A 12,341-nucleotide genomic window follows, 5' to 3' on the forward strand; every position below is an offset into this window, starting at 1 on the left:
GTACGCGTAGGCACATGTATTTAGACACATATATTTCCATGCTCTCCCAGCTGAGGGCCCTGAGGGAAGGGAGCAGCCGCAGGGCCCTGCACTGGCCAGACCAACAGGCTCTGTGCCTCCTTCCGGGGGAGTCGCCCCCACTCCTGAAAGTCACTTCTAAGGGAGAGCACACAATGGCCTGGCTACATTCTTGCAAAGGGGGAGGGAAAACACAAACTGACATCTCCATGAATCACCCTCCCACCTGTGGTATTTGTGTAATTTACAAAAACTATCTTTTTTTTTTTAAGATTTTTATTGGGGAGTTGGGGGGATGGGAACAGTGCTGGGGAATTGGGGGAAGGGGAACAGACAAGTTGTTGTCCTTTTGTTCTTCAGTCTAGTTGTGGAGGACGTTGCTTCATTGGCCCAAGTTGGCACCATCATTGCACTCTTTCCGGGCGAGGCAGATCAGTCACCGGCTTCTGGACGGCCGCTCACGCTGGCTGTTGGCTACACACAGTAGCCCATGGCAACCCACTGCAGCAGGGGCTGCAGCCTACGCTGTTGCCGGTGACTCCCGGCAGCCCAGCTCCAGGTTGAGCTGTTGTTCAGCATCTTAGCTGTAGAGGGCAGTGTCACTGGCCCTCATATGTGGGATCCGAACTGGGGCCCTCTGGCGTCCCAAGCTAGCTCTTAACCAATGCGCCACTCGGCCAATCCTACAAAAACTATCTTAAGGCAGCCAGTTAGCTCATAACACCAAGGTTGCTGGTTCAAGCCCCACATGGGCCACTGGGCTGCGCCCTCCACAACTAGATTGAAACAACTACTTGACTTGGAGCTGATGGGTCCTGGAAAAACAGATGTTTCCCAGTTTAAAAAAAAATAAATTATCTTAAACCCAGAGGTAGCCAGAATAATACATGTGACATAAAACGCCATTTCTCCTCCACAGACATTTATTAAGTACCAGTGTGCACGCACTGAGCAAGGTGCTTTCCTCAGTCTGCTCTTCTCCATGGGTCTCAGGTTGGCCTGGTTTGAGGCCCTGGCCTGTGCTCCAGGCTTGCGACAACTGTGGGAGGCCCGGCCTGTCCCAGGAGCTCGCAGCCTTGCAGACACGGGTGGCCTCCACTGGCGGCAACAGCTTTAATAATGGAGCTGGAGGCCAAACCAAGTGCTATGTCTAACGGGGTCCATCCATGGACAGAGTGTTTTCCAGAACATTCTCTCCCACCAGCAGGAAACCTCTCCTTGGCCTTCTGCGGAGCCTGCAGCCAGGGTGAGTGTCCTCTCTTTTCTCAGAGATGCTGAAGAGCCTTCAAGACTGACACCAAAGTGAAACTTTTTTGCTTCAAGCACTGGAGGGGAGTGGATAGGAAGTGGGTGGCTATGGGAGAGTGCTGAGTCTGGAACAAATGTCAAGAAGGGTGTCTTCCTAGACACCCCAAGACCCAGGTCCAAGGGAGAAGGAGGCGATCTTGTGTCGACCGTTTGGAAACAGGCCTGCTGCCAGGGTGGAGGGCCCATCGGGGACCTGCTGGCCAGAAGGTGCCCCATTATGGGCACTCCCACAGGGACAGCTTCTCCTGGGCCCTGAGGGAGAGGAGGGGTCAAGGTTCCCCGGGGAACCCTCATGGCCCCTCGAGCCTGGATGGGGCTCTGGCTGCATCACGACGTCTGCCCATCACAGCTGGCAGGATGTTCAAAGCTGTAGTTGACATACATGCTTTTAGCCAGGTTCACTGGGGATGGGTGCTTTGAGCAGGAGGCCGTCTTAGCCATGGCCGCCTCCTCTGCCTGCTTCTGCTCCAGCACCAGGCCTGGATTGGCATCAGGCCCTGCAGAGGGACAGACAGAGGGGACCATGGTCAGCGAGGCAGCCAGCTCAGTGGTACAGCCAAAAAAGGTCCACAGCTGAGCCTGAGCCCCCCCACTGCACCCCAGCCCTTGCTCCACGCAACCCCAAAAAGCCAGCAGCCAGTTCAGCTGTCATCTGTGCCGAACCTCCTGGCCATCCACCTTCCAGAGCCGACCCCTCTCCCCCCATCAGCATGACCTTGCAGGGGAAGGTCATTTGCACAGCCTGTGCACCATCCTCTCCTCACAGCACAGCAAACACTCCATGCTGGGAGAAGCTGGTCCTCGTTGACAGTCCCGGCAGCCTCTGCCTGTCACTCTCCTTCTGGGGACACTGCCTAAGGGCCCACACTGCAGGGAGGTTCTGGGCCATTCCGCAGGGGTGGGACCTGCGAGTGCCTTCCTCCCTTCCTCCCTCCCTCCCAACACTCTGGGGTCCTCCCAGGGGCCGACCTGGGGCTGCTGCTCCTAATCCCCAACACACACTGTCCTTCCAGAGAGGGTCAGGAAGTCCCTGCAACAGACTGGGGTGCCGGGGGTAGGCCCTGGTGCTGCCTGTGACTGGGGCACGGCCTCAGTTTCCCCTGTAGAGGTGCTAGGAGGACAGGTGTACATATATTGGAACACAAACAGCCTTCTGCAAATGTTTGCTCCCATATTACCGCTACGGTTATCATCATCTGGGGGCAAACGGAACTGCTGTCTGCTTGCCCACCCTGAGAGGAGGCCACACCCTCACCCTGGGGCTCCTTTAAAGCTCAGGGTGGGGACAAATAACCATGTTCCAGGAGGAAACAGGAGTGGGCACTACAGATGTTGCTGGTAGAAGCTGAAACGGTGAGCTTTCTGCAGGGCTGTGACAGTCGCCATGAACAAGTCAGGGGCTGGGCTGTCTGGAGGGACACGGAGGGCGGGGTCAGCGTCAGCCACAGGCTGGGCCCTGCAGCACCAGCCACAGTCGGGAAGATGGAAAACATCTGAGGTTCAGCGGCTATGTGCTGCTCAACGGGCCGTGGACTGGCCACACTATAGGGTGTACCCCCAAACTGAGTTGTCACCCATTAGAGTTACAAAGCCAGTTCTGAAGATAACACCAGCAGTTTTTGAGTGGGTGACATGCTTCACGGGCAGCACTGTTCTGTGAAGTGTCTGCCCTACTCTGCGTGCGGATGTCACGCACACGCCACTGTTCAGCGTGGGATGCACCTTGTGCCGAAGGTCAGGATTAAAATGTGAGGACCCTACGGCCACCGACACTGTCTGAAATGCATGCCTGATGACAGGGAAAGACGTTTTCACGTGTCACATGAAGTACCTCACAGACCAGGAGGAACTGTGCTCTCGGCCAGGCTGTCCCGGGGGTGGGGGGTGAGACAAGTGCCCCCGCGCTCTGCCCGAGGCTCCTCCCCGAGTGTTGGCAGCACCTGTGGGGGGCGTGGCACTCACCCAGATAGCTGAGAACCACCGGCAGGAAGACCAGACCGTGCAGCAGGCCCAGCAGCGTGATGAGCAGGTTCAGACGGAAGAAGAAGATGTGGATGAGCTGGGCCCTGGCCAGGCCCAGCACCAGGATGCCCGGCAGGTTGGTCATGGCCACGCCGGCGAACACCTAGGGGTCCCAGGCAGCTGTCAGGCTGGGTACGTGGCAGCCGCCCGGGGCTGCACGCCAGCCCACCTACTTACCGCACTGCCCATGGAGATGGTGGCCTCCTTGGCTCTCTCCAGTCGGGTGGGCTTCGTGCTGACAGCAAAGGAGCGTGTGATGTGGGACACGAACTCCACAGAGATGCCCACTGCCTGTGGGCAGAGGGGGCTTCAGCGCCAAAGGGCCGGACAAAGTGCCCAGACCCTGGGGAGAATGGGGCGTGCCTGTGAGGCCCTGCGCCCAGCAGTACCGTGACCAGGTTGATGAGGGACACGGCATTGTAGCTGATGCCCCACAGTGCCATGAAGCCCACGGTGTCCACCAGGATCATGATGATGGAGAAGAGGTTCAGGAGGCCGGAGCGCAGGTCCATGCCCAGCAGGAGGCAGCAGACGGCGAAGGTGGGCACCAGGCAGAGGCTGAGCATGAACAGCCCCTCGGGCACCACCGTCAGGTACTGCTCATAGAACACGTTGGTGATCCTGCGGGTGCGTGACTGTCAAACGCGGGCAGGACCTCCCGCGCCCATTTCAGGAGGAGCACGCAGCCGAGGGCATGGGGCGCCCCACCCAGCCCCCAGCCTCACGTGTAGGGGAAGACCTCGAAGCCTGGGTCGGTGCCTGCCACCTTCCGCAGGTCGGCGGTGATGTTGGCCGCCAGCGCCCGGGCTGCCCGCAGAGCCTCCGTGTAATCCTGTGATGTCTTTAGGGGCTTGTGGTAGGCCATGAAACGTGAGGCTGCCACGGGGCGGAGAGGGAAACAAGGTCAGAGCTCGCTCCGGGCGCCCTCAAGACCCTGAGTGACCTGGCTTCAGAGCTCAGCCACCACCATGTTGGGATTTGGGATAAATTTCAGGCAAGGGGCCTGCAGGTTGGTTTTGCAGCAGCCCTGCCTCTGACAGATGGAGCAAAGGGCTCTCCCAGTGGCCCCAGGTCCTGCTCTGTGGATTTGGGGAGAGGAGGAGGAAACAGGGTGCACAGGGGTGAAGCCTAGGCACCAGGAGCCCAGTCACTGGCCTCCGAGGAGGTGCTTAGAGGCCTCCATGGAGGAGCAAAGGGAGAAGATGCGAAACTGGGAGGCCATCAAGGCCACACTTACCTAGAACCTGGCCGTCGGGGCCCAAATCCACGGAGTTGCCATACGCTGCCAGGCCGCTGTGGGGTGGTGACAGAGCAAAGGCTTAGCTTGGACCAGCCTCGCAGGCCCCACAGGCCCCCTCTCTGCAGCAGACCTACCCGACCTACCCTTTGGAACACTTGATGTTGGGCGGGTCATTCAGGAACCAGGGGAGGTACTTGTGGAACTGCTCCACCGATGGCCGGACAGGGCCAAGCGTGAAGCTCACACAGCTCTTCAAGCAGGCCAGGGAGTCTGCGAAGACAGCAGGGGCTGCGGGCAGTGGCTTGTGGGCGGCCCGCTCGCCCCTGATGCTGCCCGTGGCTTCACGGCCCCAGGCACGCGCCCCTCGCAGGGCACGGCAGCCTGTGTGCACTCTAGAGCACTCGGCCTTTCTCTCTAACTGAGGGGCTCTCCTCTCTGTTACGGAAACAGCTAAGCCCTACAGTCAGGTGAGGAAGGACAGTTTGGGGTAGAGAAGCAGCCCCACAGGGCCTCCCCACGCCATCTACAAACGCAGCTGCTCCAAGGGCAGGGCCACGTGCCCCCTGGGCTCACTCTCCATTGCCACTGCCCATGAGAGCCAGCATGCCCAGGGAGCACGGGCCCAACTCAGGAAGGACACGGGTGCGTGAGCGCCCAGCAGTCCAGCTAGGTGTCCACCCATTTGAGCCTGGTCACCCACACGTGTGCCCTGAGCCGGTGCCCCCGCCCCAACTGACCCTGTAGGAGCACATGGGGCTAAGGGAGACTCGCCAGTGTTTGCCTTTCTCTTGGCTCAGTTTCCCCAAGCTGTGGTGGGCCAGGAGCCCCCAGAGGCCCCTCACTCACTGACAGTCGAAGGGCAGAACTTGTCTATATTGGGGCCAAAGGCATAAAGGCGGCAGCAGGAAGACGACGGTGTCAGCCAGTCGATGAAGTCGTCCACCCAGGAGGAGGCAGGGATGGCCAAGTAAGACCTGAGTGTCGGGGAGCGGAGGTCAGGCACTCAGGACCAGGCAGGCAGGCAGTGGTCCTTCCGGTGGCCCAGCCCCCACACTGGGCCTCCCCAGGCACATGGCAGCAAGTGGGAACCAGGGTGGGGGTGGAGAGGCAGGAGGGGGACCAGAGCGAGTGGGGGCATGGACGTGGGTATGGGTGGGGGACTCACTGCTCAGGGAACTCGGTCGCATACTGGATCTTCTGGGTTAAGGAGTAGCTTTTGCAGCCTGCACTGGAGCAGATGGCATTCATGCCCATTTGGGTGGCGAAGTTGTAGCCCCCAGTGGTGACAAAGTAGACTGGAGCCCCCACCTCAAAGTAGCGATTCAGAAAAAGGAAGTAGTCGAGCAGGTACGAGTCCTGGAACAGAGGGCACTCAGTGAGGCCGGACCAGACGTATCCCCAGGAGCTCGCTCCAGCTCACACTCATGGAGGCACACTCACGGAGGTACACACAGTGCACACTCACAGGTACACTCACAGAGGTACACACAGTGCACACTCACGGAGGTACACTCACGCAAGTGCACACTCACAGAGGTGTACTCATAGAGGCACATGCCACAAGGTGCACACATCCAGGAACATGTACAGAATACACTCAAGGAGGTACAAGCACAGAGTACAAACTCCAGCCTACAGGAACACACTGACACACATACCAACACACGCGTGCATGTGATTTACCCCTTCTTATCCCGTTTGGCACAGCCAGTCTACCAAGCTGGTCTGTGACCACAGCCCACATGCACGTGCACCTGTAAGCATCCCTGACACACCCTGAGGCCATGTGCCAGGCACCTTCCAGGCCTGTCCCTTCTCCTACAACATAAATCCTGAGTGACATCAAGGAAGACGGTGGAGCAGACAGCCCCAAGAGTCCTTCTTCCACGTGGACGCCATGTGCACTGACAGGATCTGTCTCGTAAAACTATCTGGGGTCTAGTGAGGGCTTGAGGCTTCCAGGGAAAGACATGGCTGGTGAACTGTGGTTAATTTGGACTGATTTCAGCTCAGCCTGGTTGCAGCTCCCACCCCTTGTCCTCCCAGCCCTGTGGCAGGCGGCCACACGCACTCTGGGAGCAGGCTGCACACAGCTTGCAGGACCCAGGGCTGGCTCTCAGGGCCCCACCACCTGATAGGGATCTGCGTTCTGACCACTGGTTGCTTCTCTGATCTCAGTGGTGCACACAGTCAGGCCGCCATTGCACCCTCCACCACCTCAGGCTGAAGTGACTTCCAAGATATGTAAAGGGCAATTGCCTGATTTATTGGTGTGTGGTTTTTTTTTTGTTTTTGTTTTCACTTTTTCTCCTTTTGGGAGACAGACATTTAAGGAATAGGAAATTCAGAAGCAAAGTCATTGCAAAAGCCCAGGGAAACGCAAGTTTCAGAAAAGAGCTGATCAGACTTTAACTTTACACCTCAGGCAAATTTCCAGGATGGAGACACCAGCAACAATCAAATTAGGAAGAAAAAAAAAAAACAAATCCTGGAGGAGGGGGAGAATCTGATGTCTAGAGTTATCATATGATAAGACTCGTGTCCATTTTTCAACAACAACAAAAAACCTACAAGACATACAAAGAAACAGACAAGTACACTCTATAACCAGGAACAAAAATTAATCAACGACAACCATCCCTGAGAAAGACCAGGTGGTAGATGTACCAGGCCAGGGGTCGGCAAACTGCAGCTCGCGAGCCACATGCGGCTCTTTGGGTACGTACATGTGGCTCTGAAGTAAAATTGAAAATGAAAATAAAACGATCATAGTTTCATTTATAAAATTTTTAAAGGATATTATTCACATAATGGTGATTATGTAAAAATATATTTATGGCTCTCGTATAATTTTTAAGTTGTTGTGAGGGACAGGATTGGCTCTTCCGTCTCAAAGGTTTGCCAACCCCTGAACTAGAACGAAAACCATAAAACTACTGTCAGCCCCTGTGAGGAGTGGCTGTGGGTGGCAAGGTCACTCCACAGGCCACTGGCTTCACTGCCGGATCTCGCCACCTGTGGCTCAAAGGTGCCATTCCTCGAGCCCCTCTTCCCTTGTCATGTCACGTCCAAGGCCAGCACCACCTGCAGATGACTCCCGAGGCTGGGCTCCTTCCCACACCCAGTCCATCACCATCCCCACAGTGGCTGTCTGTCTGACTCTCCATAACGCTCTCTCCCCTGGGCCCCGGGCACCAAGGTATTCTTCCCACAGCCAGCAGCCCACACACACCCAGATGAGCAGCAGGGTCCTAGCCTCGCTTAGGTGACCCCGTCAACCCCACATGCTAGCCCCGGCCTGACAGTCACACTTTTCCCCACCCCTCCACACACCCCGGTCACTCTCACAGTGCTGTCACCCTGCTGCCTTCTCTGCAAACCCTACATAGGCTCGGACCCCCCCTCAAGCCTCTTCTCTGTCCAGAAGCCTCTCAGAGCCTCTGGGGGGGTCTTTCCTGCCCCACAGCACCTGACCCTCGATGTCTATCAGGAAGAAGCTGTCCCTGGGCTGCACAGGGCAGGCACTCAGTCTCACACGATCACTCTGCCTGGACAGTCTTGTCACATGCCCCCTCCAGATGCCTGGCCATCTGCCTCACGTGTACTGGGGTTGGTGATGAGGCCCTCTCCCCAGGTCCACTCGGGGAGCAGTCCCATACCCCCAAGAGGCCCCTGGCCCAGGCCACCCACCCACTGTGTGCTGCAGACCCTCCCTGCCCCCCCGAGACTGAGGATACAGCGCACAGCTCACCTTAGGCAGGGCCAGCTCCTGGTCCAGCCCCACGCTGATGTGGCACATGAAATAGAGACCCACCCCAAACAGGGCCAGGAACACCAGCAGCTGAGGAAGGAAGTGCCAGTGAGGGTCTCCCGCACGACGGTCCCTCTCTCCGCCTGGACAGCAGGGCATCCCGGGGGTGACTTGGGGGACATTCTGCACTTGGGCCCATTGAGTCCCAGCCAACGGCCACCACCCTGTGCCTTGGCACCTGGACCTGGGCGGGGCGAGGGTCAGGCTGGGCAGCCCCTGCCCTGGGGCTGTGAGGACCCCACTGTCCTTCCCGGTCACTCACCACAACCACGCGGGTGACCCGGTGCAGCAGGAGTGGGGCGTAGACCTTTCGGAAGAAGCTGAGCAGCAGCCCCTCGTGTTGGCTGGGCGGGGGCAGCTCCTGGGCGCGGACACAGCAGCAGACGTCCAGACGGGAGGCCTAGGGGGAGAAGCCCTTCTGGTGGCCCCAAAGCAGACCCCAGGCCCCCCCGCCAGGAATGTGGGGATACCAGTGTGCTGTCCCCTTTGCTTCCGTTTTCTACGCTGATAAATCACCTTCAAATTCTGCGACAGCAGCTGTCTGATTTATATTGTATTTTGCGACTTCATGTACTTTAGCCACATTCTCCAAAATGACCAAAACAAAATTACTTCTCTGTGGAACATCGGGGACTACGTGGCCCAAACATTCCAGGGCAAAGTTCCTGTCACAAGCCCACTCTGAGCTTCTCTGCAGGATGACGCCGCCCCATGGGGCCAAGGTGGGGATGGGCTGGCCCCCTACCTCCTGCCTCCTGCTGTCCAGAGACACCAGTGCCACGAAGGCCGACATCTGCAGCAGGAAGTCCAGGATCACCGCCACGCCGGATGTCAGCGCAAAGACCCGCACAGCGGGCATGGGGGTCAGGGCGCCTGGGGGCCGGAACAGAGGCTCAGGACCACGGCCCCTGCTGACACGGCGCAGAGGGAGGGGTCCCACACCCACGGCCCACAGCCTCCGGCCTCCCTGCGCAGTGTGGGGCTGCCAGGCTCACCCAGGAAGAAGCAGATGGCCTCGGAGACACTGCACAGCAGCATGCTGGGCCCCACGCTGCCCAGCGCTCGGCCGATGTGGGCCTCCCGCTCCTCCCCGGGGTGCCGCGGAAGCCTCTGGGTAGGGACAGCAGGAACTGAGTCCAGGCCACCAAGGGAGCTGGCACGGGCCCTCACCCCCATCATGGTCGTCACCCAGAGACCCTCCTCATTGGAGCAGCATCTGCTGACACTGTTCTGTCACATGTCCCCCTTCTCAGAGCTGGCCCAGAGGATCGCTGGGACCCTCAGTGCTCACCAACAGCAGAGGCCACATCACTAGAACACCACATGACAGCATGCCATGGGAGGCTGTAACGTGCTGCGTGACCCCCTCACCACAGGCATGTGGCTGGTGGAGAGCCAGCCGGAGCTCATGCGGGACACGTACATTTATATGAGAGAGAGTGAACGCAAGGTACTGTGTTCTGCGGGAATGGTGAACTGTGTGGCAGGGCGTGGGAAGCCTGGGACGCCACACAGGTGGCCTGGGAGGGGCGCTCACCTGGTACTCCAGGACAAAGATGAAGATGTTGTCGGCGCCCACAGCCAGCACCAGGAACGGCACCACTTGAAGGACCACCAAGGAGGACGGCACGCGCAGGTAGGAGAAGAGGCCCATGGCGGCCATGACAGCCCCCAGCACCACAGCCACCCCGCCCAGGCCCAGCGTGGCCTTGGCGTCCACCTGCAACGGGACCGGTCAGCCTCCTGCTGCAGGGCTGGCAATCAGCCCCCACCCCGAGCAGGAGGAGGCTGCGCCTCGCAAGTAGCTCTGCGTTTCACAGCTGGGGTCAGTCAGGGAGCAGGGGACGCTTCTGAGAGGTGTCCCCCAGGGGAGGCACTGTGGTGTGTCGCCTTTGCAGCGAGGTGCTCTGCTTGGGAAGGTTCTAGATGCCCCTCGCCGTGCCCCTCCCCCTGCTCACCAGTGCGCGGCTGCAGCTGGTGTAGCTGCCCAGAGCCAGGGAGATGTACAGGAAGATGACCAGGTAGCTGACAGCAAAGACTGGTAGGTCCTGGGCCGTGGTGCGGCTGATCTCGTCCTCCAAGGAGCGCTGTGGACACACCCAGCCAGCCCACTGACCCCTGACCAGTCGCCTTGGACCCCACAAGGCAGCAAGACAGCTGTCCCATCACCCGTCCTCCTGAGTGGGATGCCCGGGCCCAGGGTCACTCAGGAGAGGGCCGGGACAGGGACCCACCTGAAGTCAGCTGGGTTGTCCTTACCTCCGCCATGAATGTGACTTGGAACATGCCGGCAGTCCGTCTCTGGAAGGCTCGCATCTCCTCCAAGAAGCCCGCCTCCCAGAGCTTGGCCTGGGCCAGCCGGGGGTCCTCAGGGGGGTAGTTGTTGAGGGAGAAGGTCATGATCAGGGCCTCCGCCTCAGAGTAGTCCTTCCCTGGGAGGAGGAACACTCAGCCACCTCCAGCACACCCCTGCCCCCCTGCCCCCACTCCAGCCACACCCTTCCGCCCACCTTCCTCATCTGAGTCATTGTCTAACCCCTACACCCCACTTCTGTCTCTCAGCCAAAGGCAAGTCCTGTGGGCCCAGGCACAAAACCAGAGAATCGAAACAGCCCTTGGAGAGATGAAGGTGGCGGCTGAGAAAGGAGGCAGGACCAGCGGGTCTGTGGCCTCCCCCAGGCCCCCAACCAGCCCGGCCACCCCAAGCAGCGAGAAACCTCATCACTACTCCCACCTCCTGCCCCATGTCTTCCACTTGTGGCCTCCCCTGGGGCCACCCAGCTTACCTTTGTAGCCCCCCACAGCAAGGAAAGGGAAGACAGGGGCTCCGTAGTCAGCCATGCAGCTCAGGGCCAGGGCAGTGCCATCTTTGAAGGTGAGTGGGGCACTGGAGCAAGAAGAAGGACATTTCTAAGGCCACTCCTATTGCCTTGCCCCGCGCCCCCATCGCCTGACCCTGTGGTCAGAATCGTTTCTCCCGACAAGATTGCATGCTGCCCAATGCAGAGTGGACCGTAGCTCCCCAGACCAGGGTGCCGGAGCTCGCGTTGCCTCACACCCCTGGACCCTCTAGGCTCCATCACCATTGCATTCCGGACAAGGCAGGTGGACGAGCATCACACACAGTCCCCTGGGGTGGAGCTGGACAGCCCCTGAGTCCCGGCCACCAACGACCTTTCAGGCCTCACAGTGCCTCGGCCTCTCCGCTTGCCTCCCAGAACCTCCAGGCCCTGAGTCAGATCGCTTTCATTCGTGTGGACAGTTTACCAGCCTGATGAACTCGGGCCAGTCTCTGCGCCCTTCAACAGAGCCCCTTTGGCAGGCGCTCTGCTCTGGGTGAATGAGTGTTTTGGTTACAACTGGCTATGCTGGTCGCCGTGTGACCTTGAGCAGCTCATTACACTGCACAGAGCCTCAGTTTCTCTGTCTCTGAAATGGGGCTCATTGGACCTTCCAAGAGTGGAAGAATAAAGCCAGCATGAGGGCTGGGGAGCCCAGGTCCAAGCTTCCCCTCCGACCTGCAGCTCTAAGGGTGGCCCAGGGGCCCAGGGAACAGAGTCCAGGAAGCCCCCAGATGGGCTTGCCCTCTGATCCAGGGACTCTCAGTGTGGCCCTGCAAAGGTGACCTGTCGGCCAGAACGGTTTTCATAACGATGCTATGATGCTCGTTGCCTTTTTACCCTCTTTTGTTCTTGAGTGTGTGAAGTACAAAAGTTCACTGACATGGCTTCCAGACCACATTGCAGCTGATGGTTAAGAAAAGACCACCAGGGCCGGCCGAGTGGTGTGTTGGCTAAGAGCTGGCTTGGGATGCCAGAGGGCCTCGGTTCAGATCCCACATGAGTGTGAGTGACACTGCCCTCCACAGCTAAGATGCTGAACAACAGCTCAACCTGGAGCTGGGCTGCCATGAGTCGCCGGCGACCGCGTAGGCTGCAGCCC

General features: G+C 59.0%; 1 protein-coding gene across 1 annotated transcript in view; it reads right to left on the bottom strand.

Annotated features, from left to right (window-relative positions):
* Window positions 1–923: 923 nt before the first annotated feature.
* Window positions 924–12,341, bottom strand: part of NPC1L1 (NPC1 like intracellular cholesterol transporter 1) — an 18,427-nt gene continuing 7,009 nt past the window's right edge. The window contains exons 3-19 of the mRNA XM_019626563.1: window positions 11,186–11,286; window positions 10,659–10,831; window positions 10,358–10,486; window positions 9,937–10,119; window positions 9,395–9,509; window positions 9,145–9,272; window positions 8,662–8,799; window positions 8,340–8,429; window positions 5,754–5,944; window positions 5,435–5,562; window positions 4,732–4,858; window positions 4,586–4,641; window positions 4,074–4,224; window positions 3,738–3,969; window positions 3,526–3,639; window positions 3,289–3,451; window positions 924–1,823 (exon numbers count right to left, since the gene is read on the bottom strand). Coding sequence (XP_019482108.1) covers window positions 1,654–1,823; window positions 3,289–3,451; window positions 3,526–3,639; window positions 3,738–3,969; window positions 4,074–4,224; window positions 4,586–4,641; window positions 4,732–4,858; window positions 5,435–5,562; window positions 5,754–5,944; window positions 8,340–8,429; window positions 8,662–8,799; window positions 9,145–9,272; window positions 9,395–9,509; window positions 9,937–10,119; window positions 10,358–10,486; window positions 10,659–10,831; window positions 11,186–11,286 — 2,389 coding nt within the window. The 3' untranslated portion in view covers window positions 924–1,653. The remainder of the gene's footprint in view (window positions 1,824–3,288; window positions 3,452–3,525; window positions 3,640–3,737; window positions 3,970–4,073; window positions 4,225–4,585; window positions 4,642–4,731; window positions 4,859–5,434; window positions 5,563–5,753; window positions 5,945–8,339; window positions 8,430–8,661; window positions 8,800–9,144; window positions 9,273–9,394; window positions 9,510–9,936; window positions 10,120–10,357; window positions 10,487–10,658; window positions 10,832–11,185; window positions 11,287–12,341) is intronic.

The sequence above is a fragment of the Hipposideros armiger genome, unplaced genomic scaffold (assembly GCF_001890085.2).
Source record: "Hipposideros armiger isolate ML-2016 unplaced genomic scaffold, ASM189008v1 scaffold_685, whole genome shotgun sequence".
Taxonomy (NCBI): domain Eukaryota; kingdom Metazoa; phylum Chordata; class Mammalia; order Chiroptera; family Hipposideridae; genus Hipposideros; species Hipposideros armiger.